General features: G+C 46.7%; 1 protein-coding gene and 1 non-coding gene across 3 annotated transcripts; one reads left to right on the top strand and one right to left on the bottom strand.

The window, feature by feature from the left end:
• On the top strand, positions 1-26,079 carry LOC133353505 (actin-related protein 2/3 complex subunit 1A-like). 2 transcript variants are annotated; one of them, XM_061569800.1, is made up of 10 exons: positions 1-122; positions 366-453; positions 2,694-2,801; positions 4,108-4,375; positions 6,403-6,510; positions 10,633-10,854; positions 11,225-11,300; positions 11,950-12,143; positions 20,360-20,450; positions 25,885-26,079. In XM_061569800.1, exons 2-10 carry the CDS (start codon positions 390-392, stop codon positions 25,921-25,923), a joined length of 1,170 nt encoding a protein of 389 aa, XP_061425784.1. In that variant the 5' UTR covers positions 1-122; positions 366-389; the 3' UTR covers positions 25,924-26,079. The 2 variants fall into 2 exon arrangements, with proteins under 2 accessions (XP_061425784.1, XP_061425783.1); XM_061569799.1 differs by having other exon boundaries at positions 2-141.
• On the bottom strand, positions 15,698-15,861 carry LOC133353730 (U1 spliceosomal RNA). Its single transcript, XR_009756459.1, has one exon. It is a non-coding gene; the product is annotated as a U1 spliceosomal RNA (small nuclear RNA).

Raw genomic sequence — 26,079 nt, 5'->3', positions numbered from 1 at the left:
CTCTCCTCCCCACCCACCCTCCTCCTCACACACCCAGGAGAGCTACAAGGAGAGTCATCGCTCCCACCGCCACACGGCCAAGAAAGTCTGGGAAAAAGAACGCGGTCGCAAGGAGGAACAGAGTGCGCTCCGAACATCTGCGTGAGCGCGCGTGATATTCACCGAGTCTGTTTGTTTTCTCTTTCTAGCCTCCTCCCCTGGTGTTTGCATTGGACGCACTTGCGAGCGGGCCTCACAATTTCCGTTCAACTCGCGCGCCGAGAGTGGAAACGTTGCGGACAGCGGCGGGGGGTGGGGGTGAACGTATTTCGTGTGCGAGATGTGCTCGTTGGGTCGCGTCGCTTGTTGTTTTATTTTGCCTCCAGGGGTGAGCAGTTTCCAGAAGAGGAATGTCGCTCTACAGCCTGCAACTGGAGCCCATCACGTGCTATGCATGGAACGGAGACCGCTCACGTACGTACACACACACACACAGACAAAGGTCCCCCGTGTAGAATCATAATATGTATTCATACTGGAAGAACCCGATGAGCTATAAAGCTCTTTACTCTTTGGTTCTTTCGGTAAAGTCACATAGGTATAAAATACAATAAATTAAATCACGACGTTTCGATTACAACACAAGCAATCATCATCAGGTGGGTAAACCACAGCAAGACATTTTTTTGCGGTGGTTTTTCAGCAATTTTTTTTTCTTGCTGTGGTTTTCCCACCTGATGATGATTGCTTGTGTTGCAATCGAAACGTCGTGATTTAATTTATTTTATTTTTCACCTACGTGACTTTACCGAAAGAACCAAAGAGTATGGATCCCTGCGGTCACGAAAACTTAAAATCTAGATTATAAAGCTCTTTTTCACAAACGTCTAGTAGGGGCGGGTCAGAACGATACAACAACAAACAATACAAACACACGATATGAGTGTAAAGTATAAGAAAGGTAGACAAATAACTTAAAAAATATATAGAAATCAAACTAAACTGTTTTGTTTTATCTTACCAGGTAAAGCCCACTGAGATATTAGCTTCTTTTTCAGAAGCGACCTGGCCACAAATGATAGCCCAGCGAAGCGGCTTATCACGTGCAAATTTAAAGCAGTAAAATAATCTAATTCTAGATTTGAAGCTTTCGTGACTGCAAGGATTCATGCTCTTGGTATTTTCGGTAAAGTCACGTAGGTAAAAAACATTGAATTAAAATAAAAAAATCACGACGTTTCATAGGCAAGACAAGTCTCCGTCATCAGGTGAGACCGTCACAGCCAGATTTGCTGTAGTTTTTTTCTTGATACAGAAAATCTGGCTGTGACGGTCCCACCTGATGACGGAGACTTGTGTTGCCTCCGAAACGTCGTGATTTTTTATTATTTTATTTTATTAATTTTAATTCCATTTTTTTACCTACGTAACTTTACCGAAAAAACTAAGAGTATAAAATAATCTAAACGCACGTTTCTAAATGTGGAGGGAAAACCCTGAAGACGAGGACCAGAGAGAAACACAAATCCCAAATATACAGCAGGCGTCAGGGTTGGGATCGAACTCCCGACCTCCTGCATACCAGGCAAGGAAGATACAATCACAATGTTGGGGCAAATGCTGTCAGCGAGCATCGATGAAGGCCAACACGGCACACTCGGAGGTGGGATTGTCAGAACCACCTGTGTCTCTCTCGTACTTATGTTTTACCCATCGCACCAGGCACGCGCGTTCAGGTTGAGTCGATCTAGGGGAGGCCGAGGAGCGGTTCAAATTTTCGCCACTTTAACTATGAGCGGAGTTGTCGAACTCGGTTCGCCGGATGCGTAGCGCAGTGCACGAACCACTGCGCCACTGCTCCACAAACATCGAGCCATGCAGAGTGTTGAGACGTCATGTGGCGATTGTTTGCGAGCAGCCTTACGGGAGGCCCAGGACCTGTTCAAATGTCCGTCGCTGATATTGACCGTGAACGCCACTCAAACTCCCGTCACCGCGTTCGTAACGCAGCGCGCCAACGACGACACGGACTACTCTCGCAAGACAATAATCCACCGTATGGGGCCGTCCCTAAATGACGTCACGCACCTAGGGGGGGGGTGTCAGACATTTGTGACGATGTGTTACGACGGGGGGGGGGGGGGGGTTGAGAAATGTGACGTCATCTAAAAATGCGCAACATTAAATAAATATAGACAACACGTTCTACTTAATTAAGTTGACTTTTTAATAAATGTTTTCACCTACAACATCAAAGTGCAGCGCCACATTAAATACGCACTACAATGACAATAGTTTAAAGCGATTTGAAGCATGTTTATTTTTTGGGGGGGGGGTGGGGGCAGAGCTTTGTGACGTCATATTTGAGGGGGGGTCTGACTTTTTGTGACGCCGTGTGACTAGGGGGGGGGGTCAAGAATCGTCCAAAATCGCGTGACGTCATTTATGGACGGCCCCTATAATATTACCAGACTGTTGGGGCAAGTGCTGTTAGCGAGCACCGAATGAAGGACAACCACCACTACCACCTCCATCATCATCATCGTCGTATTTTCTTCTCACATCATCATCGTACATCTTGATACTGGCGAAAGGCCTCCATATCCATCATCATTGCACTGCGGCTGTTGTCATCATTGCTGCCGTCCCCGGTTAACCCCCCACCCACCCACCTGTCCCCCCAACTGCCCCCCACCCCGGCCCCACTCACACAGAGGTGGCGTTGAGTCCCAACAGCGAGAGTGTGCACATCTACCAGCGCAGCGGCGGCTCTGGCTGGATCAAGGTGGACGAGCTCACAGAGCACAGCGGCCGCGTCACGGGTACCGCTCGCATGATGCACCACGCGGGCGGGGGGGGGGGGACAGCTTCGCTGAGCCTCAACAAAGTCGGCTCTGGCCAATCTTCGTCTAATAATTAATTAGTTAAAGTAATAACTCTCTCTAAAAACCTCTCGCCACGGCAGCTTCCTCGACGACTTCGGCATTTTCTTGCTGTGGCTGTCCCATCTGATGAAGATCGCTTGTGTTGCGATCGAAACGTCGTGATTTGTTTTGATTTTGTTTCTAGCTACGTGACTTTAACGAAAGAACCAAAGAGTAAAGTAATGACTTCTAGCAATAGATGGCGCTAGCACTTCATGGTCACATAATATTAGCGGGTTAACTCGGGCTAATTGCTGCGGTGGATCGCTTAGCCCCTTTGAGGCTATCGGAATGCGTCGCGGTGCTCGGCGTATTGGCCAGTCGCTGCTTCGGGATGACAACAACAACAGGGCACAAACGCCAATAGGAAACGTGCAGTAGTAGCTGAGCGACCGCGTCGAGCAAGTGAACCCTTCTGCATTCCACATCGTTCAGATGAGGCCAATTTCGTTGTTAACGCTTCGGGACCCAGCTTAACAACGCGAATTGCAAAAAAACTCTGCCTCGTCCGTCCCTTCGTCGGTCTCAAACGGGGGGGCACATTGGCGACTGCCCATAAAAATGATCGAACGTGAACGAAAGATTACCATGAATTTAAAGACTTGCCACATACAACACCAGCAGGATTCATCAGAAAGTCACGCAAAAGCTTGGACACGCCAGCCTGTGCTAAAGGAACGACACGTCCACCAGTGCTAAAAGAACGTGTGACACGCCCACCAGTGCTAAAAGGGGTCACCGAGGCGTCCTGACCCTGCCGGCCGAGGCGCGCCCTCCCGGGCGGAGCCTCTCTCCGATGGCCCCACGGTCGTGACGCGTCCTGCGGTTATTACCGATTGCGCACTTTTCAAGATGCTGCTGCTGTTGTGATGTAAATGGTCAGCACACGTGACTCGCAATCCCAGAAGTCACCGCTTCAATCTCGGGTCGCAGCAGTTGAAACAAGGGCGAAAGTTTCTTAAATGTCTCTGCACCTGTCCACGCAGCAGTATAAATGGGCACAACAACAGTCGACGGGGCAGGTTGCATGCGGTGAGATAAAGTGTGGGGTTACCCTTAATTCTTCCCAAGACGTCTGGCCAGCGTGAATTAGCTGGCAATTTTATTTTATTTTTAATGATGGGGGGCTCTCCCTAGTGGAGGAACTCCCCGTTTGTGGAGCCCGCGTCACTAACAAGACTTCCCACGACGGAATCCTCCGCAGGGATCGACTGGGCACCGGGCACGGACCGCATTGTGACCTGCGGCTCCGACCGCAACGCGTACGTGTGGACGCGGCGCGGGGCACAGCAGCAGCAGCAGGGCTCTGCGCCCGCAGCAGGGGTCACCAGCGGCTGGGGACCGACACTCGTGCTGCTGCGTTTTAACCGCGCCGCGACGTGCGTGCGTTGGTCACCCCGAGAGGACAAGTTTGCCGTGGGAAGCGGAGCTCGGCTCGTGTCCGTGTGCTACTTCGAGAAGGAAAACAATTGGTGCGGATTCAATATCCTTCCCCCCGTCTTCTCATGTGCTTTACCCCCCCACCCCTGCCAACATCATCGGACATCAACTTCTGGGTTCAAGTCCAGTCTCGGGTGCCTTCCTGTGTGGAGTCTGCACTGTTTGTTCTCACCCTGTTGTTCATTGGTTTTATCGGTTCCCTCTTATCGAAAACGGAAAAAAAGATGATTTAACTGGCATTGGAGAAACATCACATTGCTGAAAAATTATCTGCAAATTACTCATTTAGGATTATACGCCGCAGCATGGCCTCCTATTTGGTAAAAGTTGGCAGTGCATTATTGGAAAAGAGTTGAGACTCACTGAGGCTTCCCTGGGTAAACAAGCAACATTATTAATCAACAGCAGCCATGGTCAATCCACTGTTGGATGAAGGCCTCCCTAAGTCACCGCCACCTGTTATGATCCCGCGATGCTACAATCCACCCAAGCACCAGCACACGAACTGATTTCATCGCTCCATCTCCTCGGTAGACGGCCCTCTCGGACGCGTTCAATTCCTTGGCTTACCCTCCATCATCCCTTACATCTACAGGTGTGTCCTACGCAAACAAACTTACTGACGATCGCAATAACCTACGTGTGTCCTCTTATCGTGTTTTACTCTCTGTGTCTCTCACTGTCTCTCACTGAAATCCCATACTCTTTGGTTCTTTCGGTAAAGTCACGTAGGTATAAAATAAAATAAATCGTGATTTATTTAATTTTTCTACCTACGTGACTTTACCGAAAGAACCAAAGAGTATGGATTCCTCCAGTCACGAAAGCTTCAAATCAAGATTGAAATTCCATGCAATGTAGTGAGGTGCTTCTCTGGTTTAATTTAATATCCCTGAACTAGGTAATGCTGTGCATGAAGATTGCATGTAGCGATCACGAAGTAAGCCTTGGACGAAACCACCTGGGATGTACCAGATTTCAACAGATCTCGGAAGCGAAGCAGGAAAGAGCCTGGATAGTGTATGGAAAGACGACCACAATGAACAATCCACAGGCGTTGCAGACCACAGTGAGGTTACATTGTCCGCATTTAGTATGTTGAACTTCTTTCGCACCGTGCATAGCCAACCGTGCTAATCTGAGGTTAGCACGGTTGTTGTGCTCATCTATGCTCTCACGTCCAATGTTCCGTGCCTTCGAATTTACCAGCGTAGTGAAGTATGGTCAAATAGCCCCCACGCGCCCATCCAGCAGTAGATAGTACACGTGTGTGTACACGCTGGTACGTAGCACGTGCATTCACACAAACAATCGTAACCGCCAAGTATTCGTTTTCGCGTCCGCTGGTAAAGTGCCTGCCGAGTGCGAGAGACGGGCACGAGGTCGGCACGCACCGCGTGTCTGCCTCTCCGTCTCCGCCTCTCCGTGTCCGGCTCACGACGCTTCTGCTCCACGCGAGTTCCAGCGGCACCGATCCGCGTCTCGCTCGAGACACGACCAACACCGGACAGCGACGCGCATGCAACGTGATCTCATTATTATGATTCGTCTTCCTGGCATTTACCCCCCTCGCGTGGGGTCAGGCCACCTGTTCTCATGTTTCTCCGCTCGCTCCTATCCGCAGCCACCGTCTCCACGTCCACTTCAGAGTCCTTCACATCCCGGTTCACCACGTGGAACCACCCCTCTCTCAGCCCTACCTCTCGATTTCCACCCCTGGTTTTTCCACTTTCGTCCCATTTCTAGTTCATCACTTTGCACGCATTCATAAGTGCTCGTTAACACCACTTTCCCCAATAGTCTATAGAGGCTATGCGGGCGATATATGTCTGTGCGCGCGTATGTGTGTATGTGTGTCCCACTCATACACAACGAGCGGAGCACCAGGTGGCTGAAACAACAAGTTGGCACAGTAGAGGGCACAGGTGGTGCATCGGCCAGTAATTTAAGTAATTCGACCCTGCCAACGGGCATTCGATACTTCACGTGGCCTCAACGTGCACCTAGCCTGGCACTAGCGCCACTTAGTAGCGAATGGCGGTTGTTGTTGTTGTCCCAGGTGGGTAAGCAAGCACATCAAGAAGCCCATCAGCTCCACCGTGCTGAGCCTGGACTGGCATCCCAACAACGTCCTCCTTGCCGCCGGATCCTGTGACTTCAAATGCAGGTGGGCCGAGTGTGACAGCAGCCCAGCAGCGGCGATTCTCTCTCTCGACTCTCCCTCGAGCTCTCATATGGCACACTCTGTCCAGCATACTTCCCGTTTCGATTTAAAGCTTTCGTGACTACAGGGATTCATCTTCATGGTTCTTTCGGTAAAGTCACGTAGAAGGGAAGTAATACAATAATAAAAATAAAACATAATACATTAATTCTCACGACGTTTCGGCCACAACGCAAGCAGCCGTCCTCAGGTGAAGACCAGGTCTGTCGGGTCAGACGCTGTCTCCCCGACAGACCTGGTCTTCACCTGAGGACGGCTGCTTGCGTTGTGGCCTAAACGTCGTGAGAATTATTTTATTATGTTTTATTTTTATTATTTTATTACTTCCCTTCTTCGTGACTTTACCGAAAGAACCAAGAAGATACTTCCCGTTGTTTGGGTTGTGGCTATTCGTCACGTGCCACGTCCCAACCTGCTAGAATATTATTAATCACAGTTGCTGGAGTTCAGACCCAAAAAACATGCTAAGCGCCCGTCAACTTACAGCACTATTTAAATGTAAACAGACAGAGAGTTAACATGGGTTATGACAGCTTGGGAAATTGAAACGATGGGAGGGAATTCGAAAGTTCAGCAGTGCGAGGGAAGAACAGATGGTGAGTGTGTTGTTGTTGTGACCTTGAGTATGGTTAGTTGAACACAATGTGCAAATGTAGATTAGATAAAACAGTCAGTCTGGTAGATCATTGCCCTTCTACTCAAGGTGTCATCGCTGTTGGGCACAGGCACTGGCGTAGCCACCAAGTGGTGTGTGTGGGTGGTTGGTTAGCGCGCTGCGCTACGAACCTGGCGACCCGGGTTCGATTCCCGCTCACGGCCATCACCAGTGACGATTATCTGAACCGGTCCTGGGCCTCCTCTAGGTCGACTCGGCCTCAAATGAGTACCTGGTGCGATGTGTAAACATCGCCACTAGGGAGACAAAGGCGGCCGGGCGTGGTGTTGGCCACCGACCCCCTCGTGTGCCGTGCCGTCCGTTATAGGTGATTGCTAACAGCACTTGCCCCTAAAGTCTGTTAAGGCTATACGGGAGATCTTTGTTTTTGTTTTAACTGCACCGTGGTCAACGGACCAGAGAGGCCCAGTTCCAGGCCTATGCTGAGCAGCGATATTGGATATGCCACTTCTTGTACGGGGCCCATGCTAACTACCTTGAAGCCACTGGGCTATGCGCTTTGCACTCTGAAATGAGACCATGCTCTCGGTTTCATTAGCCAAAAGCCGAGAAACCAGATGATCTGGATGTCACCCGATCTCATGAGATTTTGGAAGCTAAGCAGATTTTATCCTGCATCGTGCTGGGATGGGCCTCCACCGTGTGTGTAACAGGTTAGTGTGGGCTACTGCTGGACCACGTGGTGGGCAGCAGAGGGCAATAATTCTATGCTCCTCGTTTGACCAACCCGCAGTGACCAGCGCGGTGAAGCATGGTCCAATAACCCACCCACGACCCACAATGCACACTGCTAATTACGTACTCTCTGAAGACAAGGGAATATTGGAACACATTACGCAATCAATAAAGAAGTTGATTACGCGTTGCCGTGAAGCAATATGGGTAAAAGCAAATACAACCCAAAGGTCAGTGTCTCTACATATAAAAAAATATGTCACTTGTACCGTAGTCCATGGGCCAATTGGCATTCCAGACCAGCATTAGCAGCATTTGCCTAAGAAAACTAATTCTGGAGAGGCTTCGATTCTCCGGTTCTCAACAGAAGTCAGGCGTAATTAAATGAAGAGCAAATGCTGCCGGATTGCCATATGATATTGGCAAAAGCACTCCATCTAAAACTAAATGAAAAGAACAGATTGTTTTTCTTCCGAATCACGTAATCAACTCAGTATTTCCAGAGCCCGCAATGCATGTGCTGGACACGAGACGGTCGTGCTTTGTAAACGACGTCACGAAGTGGGTCCTTAGAGAGCGGCGCACGCGGCTCCAGAGCTGCAGGTTACTGACCCCCCCCCCCCCCACACCTGAACTTCTCTCTCTCTCTTTAGTGCTGCCTAACGGCGTGTGCGACTTCACGATGATAGTGGTCCCGGTCTAGCACGGCGTGTAGAGTTTGTGCTGTTGTTAATTAAGCGTTGGTGTTCGGTGTTTTTTCTGCAATATTTTTGCTGTCTTTTCTTGGATTTTCTGTTTGCACTTAGTCACATATTCACTTTAAGATGTTTTTTGTTCATGTTTTTTGTTTTTTGTTTGTTGCGGTTGCACCCGATTCAAGAGCTGAATGGCTCACAGGGCTATACCTAATAAATGAACTTGAACTTGAATTGTAGCCATGTTTTGATGTTACTGAGCCATGTCGTTTTTGGCCGTCCTGGTCGTTTTTTCCCTTCGATTTTTCCTTCCAGGATTTGCTTTAATAGCTGGTATTTGTGGTCGTTTCGGGTAATGTGGCCTAGGTAGTAGCACTTCCTGCTAACTTAACGATGCTGAATGTAGAAGGACCCCACTTGCTCGACGCGGTCGCTCAGCTACAACTACACGGTTTTTTATATTCTTTGCTTCTTTCGGTAAAGTCATGTAGATTAAAAAATGAAATTAACAATAAAGTATTCTTCAAAACTCACGACGTTTCGATCGCAACACAAGCAGTCGTCATCAGGCGACCGCTTGTGTTGCGATCGAAACGTCGTGAGTTTTTAGTTTACATTTTTTATTTTTCTTACTTTATTTTTATTAAAAATATATTTTTATTTTAAATTATTCTATTTAATTAAATTTTATAATTTTTATTATTTTAATTTTATTTTCTATCTTCGTGACTTTACCGAAAGAACCAAAGAATATGAATTCCTGTAGTCGCGAAAGTTTTAAGTCAAAACTACACGTTTCCTTTGCGGGCCGGGCAGTGCCATTGGCGGTTGTGCCGAGTTGTGTTGTTGTCACCCCGAAGCAACGTCTGGCCAATCCGCCGGGCTCCGCGATCCACCGCCACGATTATCCGGATTTAACCCGCTAATATTCTGTGACCATGAAGTGCGAGCGCCATCTATTGCTAGAAGTTATTACTTTAATTAATAACATTCTTTGACGAGGATTGTAAGCTCATGGTCCCACCTTAAATCGCATCCTGCACAAACCACGACATGCACGCATACACAAATGGAAAGTTAAAAACTCTCCAGTGTGCGACTGTGGTTCCGACCACCTCATTGTGAAATTCTACTTGTTAATTTCTCTACCCCCCCCCTCTCTTTCTCTAGGCCCCCCTTTCTCTCTATTTAAGGCCTCGACACAGAAGCGTTGTTTCTCTGTGTGCCTATGTGTGTGTCTTTCTCGGTGTGTCTCTGTGTTGTCTCTCTCTGCTTGTGTGTCTATCTACGTGTCTCCGTGTCTGTGTTTTGTCTCTCTGTCAAATTTAGCAATGTTTGGAGGAACGTTAATCAAACAGGTAGGGTGTTGACTGTAATGTTAGCCGACTCACTGTGTGGTATCACATTATATTTCTAAGTTTACCCAGTTTGTTTCCTCTTTCATTTGTACCTGATGATGATTGCTTGTGTTGCAATCGAAACTTCGTATGCTATTATTACATTTATTTTTCTTTCTACGTGACTTTACCGAAAGAACCAAAGAGAAATTCTACTCGTTGCACTGCGTCTGCATCGGCCATACGAGAGAAGAAGATTTACCATCGGTCGTACCGAAAATGTTGTTACGTGCTAATGTCGCCGGCGTTTATTCTGCTTTGTCCTGAGATGCACGACCAACATCTTTTGCTACCCACCCGTGGGTTGCAATTCACGTATTTGGGCACCGCTGGTCTAAAAACAACGGTGTCTCTATTTAAAGCTTTCGTGACTGCAGGGATTCATCTTCTTGGTTCTTTCGGTAAAGTCACGTAGAAGGGAAGTAATAAAATAATAAAAAAAAAACATAATAAAATACAATTCTCACGACGTTTCGGCCACAACGCAAGCAGCCGTCCTCAGGTGAAAACCAGGTCTGTCGAGGCGACAGACCTGGTTTTCACGGTGTCTCTCTCTGTGCGTGTGTGGTCCTCCTTCAACTGAGCTCCCACTCGACGCTGTGCCGTGCGCGCGCGCCCACAGGGTCTTCTCGGCGTACATGAAAGAGGTGGACGAGAAGCCCGCGCCCACTCCGTGGGGGTCCCGGATGCCGTTCGGGGAGCTCATGGCAGAGCTCACGGGCTCGCACTCGGCGGGGGGCTGGGTCCACGGCCTGTGCTTCTCCCAGGACGGCAACCGTCTCGCCTGGGTTTCCCACGACAGCACTGTGTGCCTGGCGGACCCGCGCCTCGACAAGGAAGCGCCGTGAGGACACGGGGGGGGGGGGGGTGACTCATAGAACCATTGGTGCTATTTGACTGCCCTCTGCTGCCCACCACGATAGCGCGCAGCCTACAACACCTGCTTTATATCAAACACCATCCAGGCTCAACCCAGCCTTGCTTCCGATAATCTGACGCATTCCTGGTGCGACACGATCAACGGCAATTGATATATGAACCTGTCCAGGATCTCACCTAGGTCAATTTATCCTTAACTTTGTAGCCAGTGAAATGCGTCTCCAGCACAAGGCGCACAGAGGAAACCGGACATGGCGTTGTCCATGCCACTCTGTCACGTGCCATGGTGACTGGAATAGGTGCTCGCTAACATAAGAGCCTTCATGTCTTGGCAGGGTGGGCGTGCTGAAGACGGACTTCCTCCCACTCCTCGCCATCACTTTCATCTCGGACAACAGTCTGGTGGCTGCGGTGAGTCACAGGCCAACGCCAGACACATTTCTCAGACATTACTCGGTCTAATATCAAAACTGTGCAGTTATTGCTGCCATAGAGTTCAACACAATATCAGCAGATGTCGGCACAAATGAATTCTTGCCATCCGAACACAGATGTCAATTCCCAGACTGCTCGAGTCAAATGTTTTTGACAGCGTCTATGCATCACCTCTGTACATCGGTCTGTAAACACGGGGTCACGATCACCCGAGTAAAGGTGATCCAATATGAACGAAACTTCAGTAGAACGTCGTGGTGCTATCCGCGACTTACCACGAAGAAAACGGACCGCGTTGAATTCCATCTCGATTTTATTGCAAAGTTTTTTTTTTCTACAGCGCGTAGTACTGTAAATGTCAATATCTTAGCTGGAATATTCGTTGTCATCTGCGCTCCATCGACGCAGGAGGAACAGCTGAAATACGCGAGCTCTCTTGAAGCCCTCTCGCCGCGGCTGGCAGACCTCGGCGTTGAGCCCCTGACCATAATTTCGCCACGCTCAAGGATCGAGTAGACTCAGGCACAGGCCGTCGCAGTGGTGCGCCACTCGAAGCGTTACGCGAGCCACGCGTGTCCGTGACTTTTCTCCCTTTTGGGCACGCTTTGACCCCTGCCTCCCGAAGGGTCACGACTGCTACCCGGTGCTGCTCACCAGCGAGGCGAGCGGCGCTCTGCGCGTGGCTGGCAAGCTGGACCGCGGCCGCCAGGGGGCGTTGAAGAACCTCTCTGCCAGGGACAAGTTCCGTAACATGGACAAGAAGGCGAGCGCAGAGGAGGGCGACAGCGCTTTGGACTCCCTGCACCAGAACAGCATCACGTACGTGTGTGTGTGTGTGTGTACGGCGTGTGTGTGTGTGCGCGGCGTGGCGTGTGTGTGTGTGCGGCGTGTGTGTGTGTGTGCGGCGTGTGTGCGTGTGTGTGTGTGCGGTGTGTGTGTGCGGTGTGTGTGTGTGCGGCGTGTGTGTGTGCGGCGTGTGTGTGTGTGGGGTGTGTGTGTCTGTGTGTGTGCGGCGTGTGTGTGTGTGCGGCGTGTGTGTGTGTGGTGTGTGTCTGTGCGGCTTGTGTGCGTGCGCACGTCAATGTGCACCTAATCTGGTGCACACTCGGGAGCGGTGGTGCAGCGGTTAGCGCTACGCTGCGCTACGAACCCGGCGACCCGAGTTCGATTCCCGCTCGCGGCCAACACCGGTGACGATTATCTGAACCGGTCCGGGGTCTCCCCAAGGTTGACTTAGTCTCAAATGAGTACCTATTTGCGGTGTGTAAACTTCGCCACTAGGGAGACAAAGGCGGCCGGGGGTGGTATTGGCCACTCTCCCATTCGTGTGCCGCCAGTATAAAGTCTTTATATTTGTTGCCTGTTGTGTGTCAATGCCTAGGGCGTGTTTGTGTCTGTATGCATGTGTCAGTTGTGGTTGGGGAGTGGTGGCGCAGTGGTTAGCGTAGTGTGTTACAAGCCCGGCATCTCCAGTTCGATTCCCCGTCCTGGTCAACGTCAGTAGCGACTCAGCCTTAAATGGATACTGCATCTGGGTTCAGTGTGTAGCATCAGTACTGAGGAGACAAAGGCGGCCGGGTATTCGTGTGCCGTGCCTGTTAATAAGAGGTGTGTGCGCTAACACCACTTGGCCCCGACAGAATGTCTATGACGATACGGGAGATACGCGTTTTTCGTCAATGTGTCCGACTTTGCGTTCGTTTGTTTTCAAATAATCACGTACAACCTTGAGCCTCGGGAAAGCTTTCCTCGATGAATAAATGGCATTATTATTATTATTCAAATGGCATTGGGCAGAATGTCCCTATGCAGGAACCATCCTGTTGCTCAAAATTTCTGACCTGCCCCTGCCGGGCATCTGTGGACAAAAATGTATCCACAGCTCGTGGGATTGCTCCAGGATGAATGCAGATTCCGATTCGGAGGAATGTTGTAGATAAATGTAGTCATGAATGTAACCAGAAGTGATGGGAGTAACAACACATGCGATGCTGACAACTACAAACCCCGTCTCGGGAGACTTGGGTTACATTGCATAAACCTGGCCCGAACATCATCTATTCTGTTGAGAATATATACCGCGTCCAAACAGTCCTCTTTCCTTGTTCGATGTTTGTTGTATCTTTTTAAACTCACGGCGAAAACACGTGTTTATTTCACGTATAATAAGTGTCAGGGTAGGGTACGTATGACCTCCTTGCTTGCATTTTACAATGTGCGCCACCACCGCCCAAACGAATCACGTAAAGTCACAGTTAATTTATCCGTGACATTTCGATAGCTCGGCAACATGACGCACATCATTGGCGATAATTTTGTTTCACATTTGACTCACCGTGCACGCGCCCATGGTTTGCCCTCTCGCGTCATGGGTCAGGGTTTGGTTCTTTGAGCTTTTGGGATTATATCGTTCAGAGAATTTGCATCACTTCTCCTTGACATTTATATTTCACAATGACTTGCCGCGGGCGGATAGGTTACGTGCCTTGTTTGATCAATCAATTATAAGGTTCCTCCTGTCTTGAACTCTACATCGGATCGTATGTAAGGACACTGAACGTGTTTTTTTTCTGAAGTTGCAGTGAAGAGCACCATTGTTTAGCGCGGGTTACATTTACATGCTCATGCCGCTGAGTGTCACAACCGTAATGGATAGTCTGTCGTGTGAGATGATAAGACCACAAACACATCATGATTGCCATCATCACCATCATCCATGACCCATATGATCATCCGAGATCGTGTCATCAAATCACAGCATTAATACGTTTTGGTATTCATGCCATTCTTATCTTGCAATGCGGTCCTTTTTTTATTCTTGAAATTTGGACCATAATGCCAGCACACAATGGGCTACTCTGCTCCGAATAACATCGCGGGATCATTCACGTCCACCGTGAAGCAGACTGCACTTTTTAATTACGGTTAAAACACCCGCAGTATGAATCAGTGCAGCCACTGGGCTCAAACCACGAACTTTGTAGCAAGCAGCAAGCACAATATCATTGGGTCGGCCAGGCCACCGACAAATTGAAGTAATCATTTGTCATAATCTTAATCAGCGGTAACCATCATCATCTTGGGTAATAATCATAATTTTTCATTTAAAATAATCATCATTTAGGAACATGCATTAAGAGTATTTGGCTGATATAGATTTCCACGTGATATTTCCACTTTGTTGAGCTATCATTTATTGCCAGATCGCTTCTGCATAAGACCTATTCATAGGTCAATATGACTCTCCGCGAAATTTGCTATTCGTATATGTATGTTGGACTTCTTTCGCACCGTACACAGCCAACCTTGCTAATCGGAGGTGCGAGGGAATGATAACAAACTGAACACAAAAAGCAGTTCTAAAGAAATGAGTTTTCAATCTAGACAATTCACGAGCATCTCCGGAATGTCACCCTCGCGAATAAGGAGGGAATACCGTAGTTTATGTTTATGTACAGCGCTTTGCAATACTTCAACATGAAAGATGCTTGAAGAATAGAGGTTATTATGAATCTCCGTGGCCCCCTCCACCCTGTTCTACCAACCATCTCGTTCCCTGTCTTCTCCCTCGCTCTTGCTGTCTACTCTGCTCGCAACTTCGGGGTCATCTTCAACTCCTCCTTCTTCAACCACTACCCACCACTCGCCGATTTCACCGATTCAACATTCTCAAAATCCGTCCCCCTCATCTCTCTCTTTCTGCCGCTCAACTCCCGGTTCACCTCCCTCGTGTTCGCTCAGCTCGACGACTGTTATTCTCTTCTCCTAGACCAGGGGTCGGCAACCTACGGCTCCGGAGCCGCATGCGGCTCTTTACGGGCTGCTTCTTGACGATGAGTACGTATGTACAGTATGTACTCAGATGCATTGCGGCTCTTGAAATACTGAATTTTGTACCGAATTGGAAAGAAATGGCTCTTCTTGTTATTTTGGTTGCCGACCCCTGTCCTTTACCCTTCAATGCCCACGCCTCCTCTGCAACGACAGATACAAAATGCCTCGGTCCCAGATCAATTTTAACCTGCACCACAATTCGCGCACTTCTCCACTTTCCCCAACTCCGTTTAACACGTCGTAGGCTTTTGCGACCCATATCATTCACAATAACGATATTTACGTGGTCTAACACAAAAGAACGTGTATAATTAGTTGCACACTAAACCCCATAGGAAATGCTCCACGACTCTTGAGAATTAAACCTTTTTTTATATTCTCAGGTTTTTTCGGTAAAGTGCGAAAGAAAACGTCGTGATTTTTATTTTATTAGTTTAAATTTTTAACCTACGTGACTTTACCGAAAAACCTATAAATATGAATATTCGCGTCACGAAAGCATCACATCTAGAATTAAAACCTTTTTTTTAGTTTCATTTCGGGGGATAGCGCGAACGCAGTCCCCCAGTACCACAAATTATACAGTCGAGTTTCCCGCATTTGGGGAAATCGCAGGGGTCAACCCACCCGCAGTGCAATGGATGAGCCTCGCCTTGGGAGGACCACCTAAGTGATCATGGTGCCTACCCTGTCAGGTAAGTATGAGTTGGGCTGCTACCACTATCCCTATATGAATCAGAATATGATACCTTTACTCTATGGGCCCTTCAAAAGCTTTTACATGGCGATAGTTGGAGACGTTTCATGAATAAAAACCATCGCTTTACAACAAGAATATTATGTTAATGAAACATGTACTATGTTGCAAAGCAAAGTTAACATGCATGTTGTTAGCTGAAAGCATTATTTATTAGAGAAATCTCCAATGGCATTATGGGTAATGTTGGCTGAATCCAAAGATCAGTTACCATATTAGAGGTTTTACCTTCAGTTCTGGAAATAATTGCAATAATTATCAAGCTAATAATATGCAGTACTACAACAGTAATCAGTCACTCTAATTGTTATGAGATCAATTACTTCACGAACCCGATAATACGAGGATAGTGGGGAGGTAAATCCCACCTCTTCCCATGCGTGTTGCTGGACGGGAGGTAAACTATGCAAATATAAGAATAGGTTTTACCCTTTCTGGCAATAAAACTGTTGTGTTAAGATGTTGAAACACCAAATATAATCATTTTGCAAGGATTCAAGCCTGCATTAACCACACGTACTTGTGTTGAACGTGCATACAAAGATGATTTGATAATTACAGATGCATTGCTTGAAACTGATTGGGCTACACCAGAGGCTGCTAAAACGCATTTTACCCCGAAAGATGGTGTAGACCAATCAGTTTAAAAAACAATGCCATATATAATTATCAGATCATGTTTGTTCAAGTTCATTTAAGTTCATTTATTAGCACAATATTGCAGAAAAAATCACCGTACACCAACGCTGTGTGCAAAAATCCCAGTGGGATGCAAGTCAAACAACCAACAACAACCACAAGACAACTTAGATTAAGGCCATCAGTCTAACTCTGTACTACAACAAACAAACATGGCTAAACCAATACACTTTTCGAAATCACCAAAATAAAGCCATGAAAGCAATGAAACAGTGATCATAGGAACTGTGATGGAATTTTCACAATAAATGGCATAAACAACATGTACCACCAAAACCCTGCAGCCATAGCTGGCTGCATGAGTCACTCCACAACAGCACAGGTACCGTGTGTGGTTAATGCACACTTTATTCCTTGCGAAATGTTTATATTTAATGTTCGAACATCTTAACACCTGTTTTATTGCCAGAACGATTAAAACCTATTCTTATTTTTTCATACTTTGATACTTGCAAAAAAAGTGTCATTTTGTGGGAGGTAAACTAAAAGCTATTTCACCAGGTAAAGCCCACTCGGCTATATGGCACTTTTTTAGACGCTACCTGGCCACAAATGATAGCCCAACGAAATGGCTTATCATGTGGAAATTGATAAAAGCCAAAGTACTCTAAACGAACGTTTCTAAATGTGTCGAGAAAAACCGGAGGACCCGGAGAAAAATCCACGCGACCACAGGGAGAAAGACACGCAAACTCCAAATATACAGCAGCAGGCGTCCGAGTCGGGATCGAACCCACAGTCCTCCTGTATACCAGGCGAGGTAGTTAACATATCATAGCCACCGCGGCACCTAGCCTCATGCTGTCACGTGTATTCTGGCTTGGTCAGGGGTTTTCCCCACCTTCAACGAGGCGCAATGTGGGTTCAGCCGTAAATAGTTTTTTTTTTTACTAAAAAAAAATCATCAATTAATCGACCCAAAATGACTATATTCTTGCTAGCTCCGCTAATTCATCATCCTCATCACCTGCGGTCATAATCATCGGGCCTAGATCAAAATCGGCGTCGCATCCATCCACGCCCGGTGCGCTGTCAATCCACCCGTGGGCACGGCCCTGTGACGAGTCCGTGACACGTCACGTGCTTCCCAGCAGCAGCAGCGTGTGACCCGGGGCGAACAAAAGAATGGAAGAGGCAGTGACCGGGGCCTGGGGTTGGTTCTCTCAACCAGATTCCTGAGATGAAAACGACAAGAAACAACCCCAACGATACAAAGAAATAAGCCAAACCACGACCCAAAATGCCGATGTTCACTAAAAGGAGTTTTATCGCCGGTGTTACACTCGGCAGGGGTTTTTTTGTTTACACAAAAAATTGGTTTGGTATTCTTTTTTTCCTATGCTGTAAAGAATGCACCCTGTCTCTGGAGTTGACGTGACACGTTGGAGAAGGGGTCGGTGTCATGGGTGGCTTTGTTTGCCCTTCTTTCGATGCAAACTTTCTTGAAGAAGTTTAACACGTAGGCTTTCGCGACCAATATCATCCATAAGAGGGTTTTTTGGGTTAAATCGCATAAATATGTCGTTCAAACCCACCACCACCCGACACAGCCAATTCGTCAGTAGTACAGCACACCGGTGTGTTAGAGAGGCAAGCCGCAACATTTACAATCTGAGTACGACGTTTCGCCAGTAATTACAACTAGCTTCATCAGGCGACAGCCAGATTTGTGGAGAAGTCCACCTGTTTATTGAAGAGAGCTTAAACTGGGAAATTGGGAAAAACAAAAAACGGGAATAAATACCAGCGCGTGGAGGGTGTGCTACACGTGGCAGGCGGTGGAGGTTTTTCCACCTGAACCTTCCATGACACAGGAGGCAAGGCCTCGCGGTAGCTGAACCGTAGCCAACCTCTCCACATTTCTCAACAAAAACCCCAACGTAACTTAATTTTCATCGTCGTCATAATTTGATTTCCAGCACTTTCGCGACTTGCTCTCAGATATTGGTTCGAGTCTTTTCGCGCACAATCTATTATCAGCAGTATGATGAACTGAGCTTGGTATTTTTTTGTACACTGGTATATGCGTGTCTACCAATGCATAGATGAATTGATTTACATCGGTACGAGCGAATAAAGTGCGTGAGACCACTGCTGCCATGTAGAGGCACTGCTTGCACAAGACATGTGTTAAGTTATGACTGTATGTGATATCTTGAATCGCCCTTCCTAAACAATGATGCCTTTGGTTGTCCTGTTGGGGGAGGCAAGTCTTTACAGGTCTAACACACAGTCACTTGTATACTTGACACCACATACCTATATATAGCTGCTGTTTGCCGACAAAATATATTTACCAAATACGCTCTAAATAAATGACATGTTCTCTGATGTCACTGCTGGAAATGCCATTCGTCACAATGAATACGCCTTGAGGTGCAAGACTGAGCAGTTGCCACGGAAAAAAAAAACATTAACACCCCTTCGCGTGTGCCACAATTGTAAATCTGCTTGTCGTGTTGGTTACCCACGTCCGTGAGTGAGTGAGTGGGGCTGGCCACCCACTCCCTCGTGCGGTGTGTAAACGTCGCTACTATGGGGAGACGAAGGCGGCCGGGCGTGGTGCCAGCCACCCATCCCCTCGTTCCTCGTGTGGACCTTGATAGATGCTACTCGCTAACAGCACTTGCCCCAACAGTCTGGTAAAGACTATACGGGGGATATTTGTCTGTGTACCCAGGGCTTAGTTACATCAGGTTCTTTTCAGGCTCGTGAAACAGAAATGATTCCCATGCCAGGCACACCACCACATCCAGTATGCTTGCTGTGGCTACCAGCGAGGTGGTACCTCCTGCCCTCATTTAGTGTTATAATTATATTTGTCACGTTTGCACAGCACAGGCCCAAACATCTCCAAAATCGCCCAGGGTCCGACAACACTCGGAACGGTTGAAGGTGCAGTGGAGCAGATTTAATGGGTTTCTGGAATTGAGTAATGAGGGCGCAATGTAAGTTGGGGAAAATTGATGATGGGGAGGGACACTTAATGGTTGAGCAAGTGCAAGGGAATATGGTCGTTGATCGAGAGTGGATCCAGAATTATTCTGGCGATGACCGTGCGTTGCTAGTCACGTAGCGCATCCTAGCCGACTATCCCCGTCTCTTTTATTTACGATGGGTTGCCGAGCACAAGCCCAAAAGGCTAAGCAAAGAGCAACAAGTAGCACTAAATATGAGTTACTAAGAGTTACTACAGTTCTTGAATTAAGCAAGGTTACAAAGAACGTCGGGGGGAAAGGGGGATGAGACGATGAGGGGGATTCCAAACTTGAGTAGCGTGGTGGTCAAACACCATACAGATGACACGACAGACACCCTGGAAGACGGGAATGTCATTTCCAGATCTGCGAGCGACCGCTCAATCAATAAAACAAATAATTCAGTGAATAATGCATGCTTGTGTGTATGTGTGTGTCACCCATGCGTCTTCTGTGGGGAGTGGCAGCGTCGTGGTTAGGGCACTGCGCTACGAACCCCGCGATTCACTCTCGCAGCCAACATCGGTGGCAAACATATGAACCCCTTCTCGGCCTCCCCGAGTTTCACCTGCCTTAAAATGGGTACTGGACCTGGTGCGATGCGTAAACGTCGCCATTGGGGAGACAAAGGCGGCCGGGCGTGGTGCTCTTCCACCCACGCCTTCATGTGCCGTGCCGGCCTTCATAGGTGCTCGCTAACAGTACTTGCCCCCAATAGCTACACAATGGGAGATCTGTGTGTGTCTCGGTGTGTCTTCTCCCTACAGGCAGCTGTCCGTGTTGGAGGGAGACAAGGCAAAATGCAGGGTCCTGTGCAGCTCAGGCATGGACGGCTCCTTTGTCATCTGGAACCTGGAGGTGATGACCTTGTGGCAAAAATCACGGGCAGCATCAACTGCCAAAGCGACCTTCTCCTCCCACGCTGCTCGCATTGCAGGGAGGTTTTTTTTTTCTTTCCTCCTAAACGTTATGAATATGCTGCTTGTGTCACGACGGAAAGAAATTTGCATTGCAAACCTCTGGCAGTTAGAGAATGTTACATAACTTCTTTTGAAGCCACATTTCAGCGTCAGGTATGCGGAAAGAGGGTACTTTTTTTTAAGCATTACAAAAAATTTGAAAAGAAAATAGCAGCCTACACACATTGGTAGAAAAACCTCACATTTTCATTTGTTTGCTTTGTGCTGTGAATAGGAGCCATTATTATTTTATTTGAAGGCCACAGTGTTGTTGGCAAGTGTGTTAAAGTTGTTTTGCTATTTGTGCATTCACCGCCAAAGTGGCAGCATCACCACATCATTTGTTGGTGTCGCGTACAGTTGACAAGAAAGAAGCTATAAACGTGCACGTAACAATCCGCTTCGTTGAGCTATTATTTGCGACCAGGTCGCTTTTGAAAAAGAACTGCAGTCCCGAGAAAAAAGTTTGTGAACCCCCTTAGGATTTTCACATGATATCCATATTTCAAACCTCAAATGTTATTAGATCTTAAGCGGAGTCATAATAATAGATAAAGATAACCGGATTAAAAAAATTACACGAAAACATGATACTCTTTCAATATTTATTCATCCTCAAATGATTCTACATTCAATAACCACGTGTGACGAAATGTGAACCTTTAGATTCAGTAACTAGTAACCATTGGTCAGTCCCTCATATCGGATTTGGGTATTCTTGGCCCATTCCTCATGACAGAACTCTTCAACTGGGTGACATTTGAGGGTTGCCTTGCATGGGACAGCTCGCTTCAATGTCCTGCGACAACATTTTGATTGGTTTTAGTTCTGGACTTTGACTCGGCCGTTGTAAAACGTGGAATTTCTTCTTCTGCAGCCATTCTTTTGTCGATCTGCTTGTATGTTTAGGATAATTGCCTTGCTGCAAGACCCACCTTCGGTTCAGCTTCAGCTCACGGATGGATGGCCTGACATTCTCCTCTAGCATCTTCTGATACAATGCAGAATTCATGGTTATGTCAATGATGGCAATCCGCCCAGGTCCTGAGACAACAAAACAGCCCCAAACCATCACATTCACACCACCAGGCTTGACTGTAGGGATGAGGTTTTTCTGTTCAAAAGCAGTGTTTGGTTTCGCTAAACATAACAATCATCATCGAGGCCTCAAAAGTTATACCTTTGACTTGTCTGTCCAGAGATCATTGTTCCAGAATTCGTGTGGATCATCTATGTGCAATTTGGCGAACTTCAGACAGGCAGCAATGTTCTTTTTGGAGAGAAGTTATGTTCACCTTGATATCCTTCCATGAACACCACTCTTGTTCAGTCCTTCTCTGATAGTTGAGTCATGGATACTCACATTAGCCAAGATGAGTGGCCTGCAGATCTTTCGATGTTTCTCTGGGATTCTTTGTAACTTCATTGATGATTTTCCAGTTTGTTCTTGGAGAGATGTTGATAAGACGACTGCTCCTGGGTAGAGTGACTGTGGTTTTGAACTTTCTGCATTTGTAGACGATCTGTCTGACAGTGGATTGGTGGAGCCCCAGATCCTTATAAGTGGTTTTGTAATCCTTTCCATACTGATGAGCATCAATAACTCTTTTTCCGAGGTCCTCAGAGATTTATTTTGATCGGGGCATGGCTTGTTTCCACACAGCTTTATGGTGAAGACCAAACTCACAAAGTGTATTATCTTTATATAGGGTGTGGCCTCTCAAACTCACCCATGAAGATCTACCTAATTATTTAAACACCCGATTTTAATTATTCCCGTAATGAGCTAATGAAACCAGGGATTCACTTACTTGTTCACATACCCTGAACCTTAATTCCTAAAGACATGGAATTGGTTAGTATAAATCCTATTGGATATTTAAGAAAATGCCGACTTTGATTCCAGAAGGCTATCATGGTAAAACTATGGAATATCCATCATTATCATTGGGGTTCACACACGTTTTCTCGGCACTCAGTGGGCCTTATCTGGTAAAAAAATTAAAAATGTTTAAGTATGATCCCGATTTCCCTTGAAAAGTATACCCCCTCATTGGGCCCTCAATCCAGCACAAAGTAATAAAAAAAATGTGCGACTTTTGCCAGAAATAAAAGCGCGGTTAACGCACGACGCCACGTACTCGTCAATTTGAACTCAATTCGTGGCGGCGACAGCAAAAAAAAACCACCATGGGGCGGCAGGCGACACCTTTGAACCAGCCTCGGGCACCGATCCCGCATTGACCAGCGTAGACAACGACAGTCAACTCCCACAAGGGCTTCTACAGCGTGGCCCAGATAATCTTGTGACCCCCCCCCCCCCCCTCTTCAATTAATTGACCCCTAACATTGTTGTTCTTTGCGTATTCACTTCTCTTTTAAATGAACCTTACTGGAACACATGTGAAGTTTTAGAGACTTCAATCGAGCTCACAAAACAACTGGACCACTTTGTGCATGGGGCTGTACACTACTAACAGTATGCCACAATATGTTGGTGTGTATTACACACACACACACCTCATACCAGACGGTATTACGTGCGCACACACACACATTCGGGCCTTTATTCAGCACACTCGTGTGGGACGGAACCCAATACGTGTCCGTATGAAATGCGAGCAGACAGGTTTGGAGCCAAGCCCTCTTTACTCTTTCATAACAAGGCGATGCAAAGCTGCGCAGGGCGAGAATAGCTCGGATTCTTGGCCCAAGTAGTCACTCAACATTTTTCAAGTGACCGCATTGGCAACGGTGCACAGACCAAAAACAAAAAACCCTTCGCCTCACCTGTGTGTCTTGAAACTTCCGTGCCTCAACACCTGGACTCACAAAGCTGCCTTTCTCGCTGCTTGTGATGACACCACTCCCTGTCTCTCTCTCTGTCGCTTCTCTTTATTTTCCAGCCTGCCTGCATTTGGCCTGTGGTGCCAGGTGTTTGGCTTTCACATTGTTGACAGAAGGTGTTGGACTTGAACTTGTTCTCTCCGCTCTCTGCTGCTGATTACAGCTGCCTCTCCTCTCATGCTGCTTATATAACATCGCCAAAGACAAACACAGATATTGCACGTATAGCTTTCACATGCTGTTGGGGCAAGTGCCGTTACCGAGCACTGATGAAGGCCGGCACGGCACGCGACAGCGTGGGTGGCCAACACCTACGCCCGAACGCCTTTGTCTCCCCAGTGGCCATGTTTACATATCGCACCAGGTACTCATTTGAGGCTGAGTAGACCTAGGGGAGGCGCAGGCCCGGTTCAGATAATCGTCACTGGTGTCGACCGTGAGCGCAAATCGAACGGCGACGCCACCGCTCCCCAAATAACATCAACAACACACGCGTACAGACCTAGACCTTGGGAGTGGCCTTAATCGGGTGTAATTAAGGTGTTACTTGCGTCTTTTGTCTCTCAAGTGACGAGGCACGCTTACTCAAGCCAATACAAATAATACGTAATATTTAAAAATATTTTTTTAAACACGCTTTCATGAAATGAACCGTACTAGTAATGGCAGAACTCCACGACTCCAGGAAGTGGCCCCGAAGCTTGCCACAACGTAAGGGGGCCGTGGTGATTTACAGCCAACGTCACTTGACCGTGGACAATTAGACCCAAGCCGAAACATAACATATAAAAAAGATTGTTTACATTTTTTATTTTTTTATTTTTTATAATAGAATATAGTATTGTCACCAGTATGACATAAGCATACCAAGTTTGCAGTCGATACGACATTGGGAAGTGGGTTAAAATTGCGTTACAAGATTTGAGGATACGACAACAGACAGAGTGAGTTTATCAAAAGCGTGTAAGAGAATGTTTTAAAATATATGTTTTAGATTTTTTATGATAGAATATAGTCTTGTCATCAGTATGACATAAGAACACCACGTTTGCAGTCGATAGCACATTGGGAAATGGGTAAATATTTAGTTACAATATGTTTTGAGGATACGACAACAGACAGCGAGTTAAATAAAAGCGTGTAATAATAACAAAAATCCATGCTCACATCGTTCCTTCTCTGTGGAGAAGCATGCTTATTCACCTTTAATTTCCCTTCCTTTACAGAAAACTCCCAAAGTTCTCCGCAACTTTAAGCAGCACGAAGAAAGCAATCAATGCCCCTTCTCCATCTCATTCTGGTTGAACCAGTTTGTCCTTATTTCAGTGTTGAAAGTAATTGCGTTTTAAGTCTGGCATAAAATATCAGCTACAGTTTACTTTAGTTAGCACATTCCCCGTAACTAAATTTTCCCATTTTATGTTTAAATTAGATTATGGCCACACCACCTCTGCTTTGGGGTCAAGATAAAGGAATAATAATGTTTTAAAAATGACAAATTATCCACAAGTTGGTGATTAAAAGATTATCCCCAACCCACGAGGCTACGGCTCAGCTTTGAAGCCAATTTCCTGGTCTGGGCTCGCGTCGCCTCGCGACAATGTGCCATCGTGCACAGGGCGCCACGGTGGTGAAATGTTAACTACCTCGTCTGGTATGCAGGAGGTCGTGGGTTCGATCTTGACCCTGACGCCCGTATATTTGGAGTTTGCGTGTTCTTCCCGTGATCGTGTGGATTTTTCTCCGGATCCTCTGGTTTTTATCTCCACATTTAGAATCATGCGTTTAGAGTACTGCTGTGCATTTGCACATCATAATGCCACTTTGTTGAGCTATTATTAGTGGCCAAGTCCCTTCTGAAAGAGCTATATAGGTCAGCGGGCCTTACCTGGTAAAATACCAAATAGTTTACTTTATATCTTCTTGGTTCTTTCAGTAAAGTCACGTAGAAGGGAAATAATAAAATAATAAAAATAAAACAATAAAATAATTCTCACGTCGTGAGAATAATTTCATTATGTTTGATTTTTATTTAATCATTTTATTATTTCCCTTCTACGTGACTTTACCGAAAGAACCAAGAAGATGAATCACTGCAGTCACGAAAGCTTTAAATCGAAATTTAGTTTAGTTTATAGTAAAAGAGATCAAATGAGATTGAACTGCTATGGCCTTTACATTCAGTAAATGTAGGGTGGCCACTTGTAATGAGTTTCTTGTGAAGATAACTGCTATTCTGAGAAACCTGTAGGAGTTCCCAGAACATTAAAAGTCCCTGTTTTGCCAGTTGTATAAGAATAAAACAAACAAAAAATAGCAGGCCACTCAAGCTTACGTGTAATGTGGGATACCATTCTTCTTATCGTGATGACCCAGTTTACTGGTGGGAACGACGCTGTGCGACCCCATGTGTTCTTTTAAAATAAATGTAACAATCTTCGTGCCAGATTTTCTACCGATAATGTTCACCTCGTATTGTTTTTCAGACGATGGAGAACATGATGGAAGGCCTCGTCATAGCCTGAACATGAAATGCTCTCCGATTTTAAAATTCCACGCAACACCTTTAAAACAATTTTGTTTGCATTCCCTTTTCCTGGGTGCTTTCCTCTTTTTGCAATGAAGCTGCTCATATCAGATATATTTTACGCTTAATAAAATGACATTGCGACGGGCATTCA

Source organism: Lethenteron reissneri, chromosome 44, assembly GCF_015708825.2.
Source record: "Lethenteron reissneri isolate LAM-NWPU_2019-01 chromosome 44, ASM1570882v1, whole genome shotgun sequence".
Classification (NCBI taxonomy): Eukaryota; Metazoa; Chordata; class Hyperoartia; order Petromyzontiformes; family Petromyzontidae; genus Lethenteron; species Lethenteron reissneri.
This window is presented reverse-complemented; position numbering and strand designations above follow the sequence as displayed.

Bases quoted from the DNA above. Each gene is read 5' to 3' on its own strand.
- LOC133353505 (XM_061569800.1), top strand. From the start codon at position 390: ATGTCGCTCTACAGCCTGCAACTGGAGCCCATCACGTGCTATGCATGG. The intron at 10,855-11,224 runs GTGAGGACACGG...ATGTCTTGGCAG, and splicing joins CGCCTCGACAAGGAAGCGCC to GGTGGGCGTGCTGAAGACGG. The intron at 12,144-20,359 runs GTACGTGTGTGT...TTCTCCCTACAG, and splicing joins CTGCACCAGAACAGCATCAC to GCAGCTGTCCGTGTTGGAGG.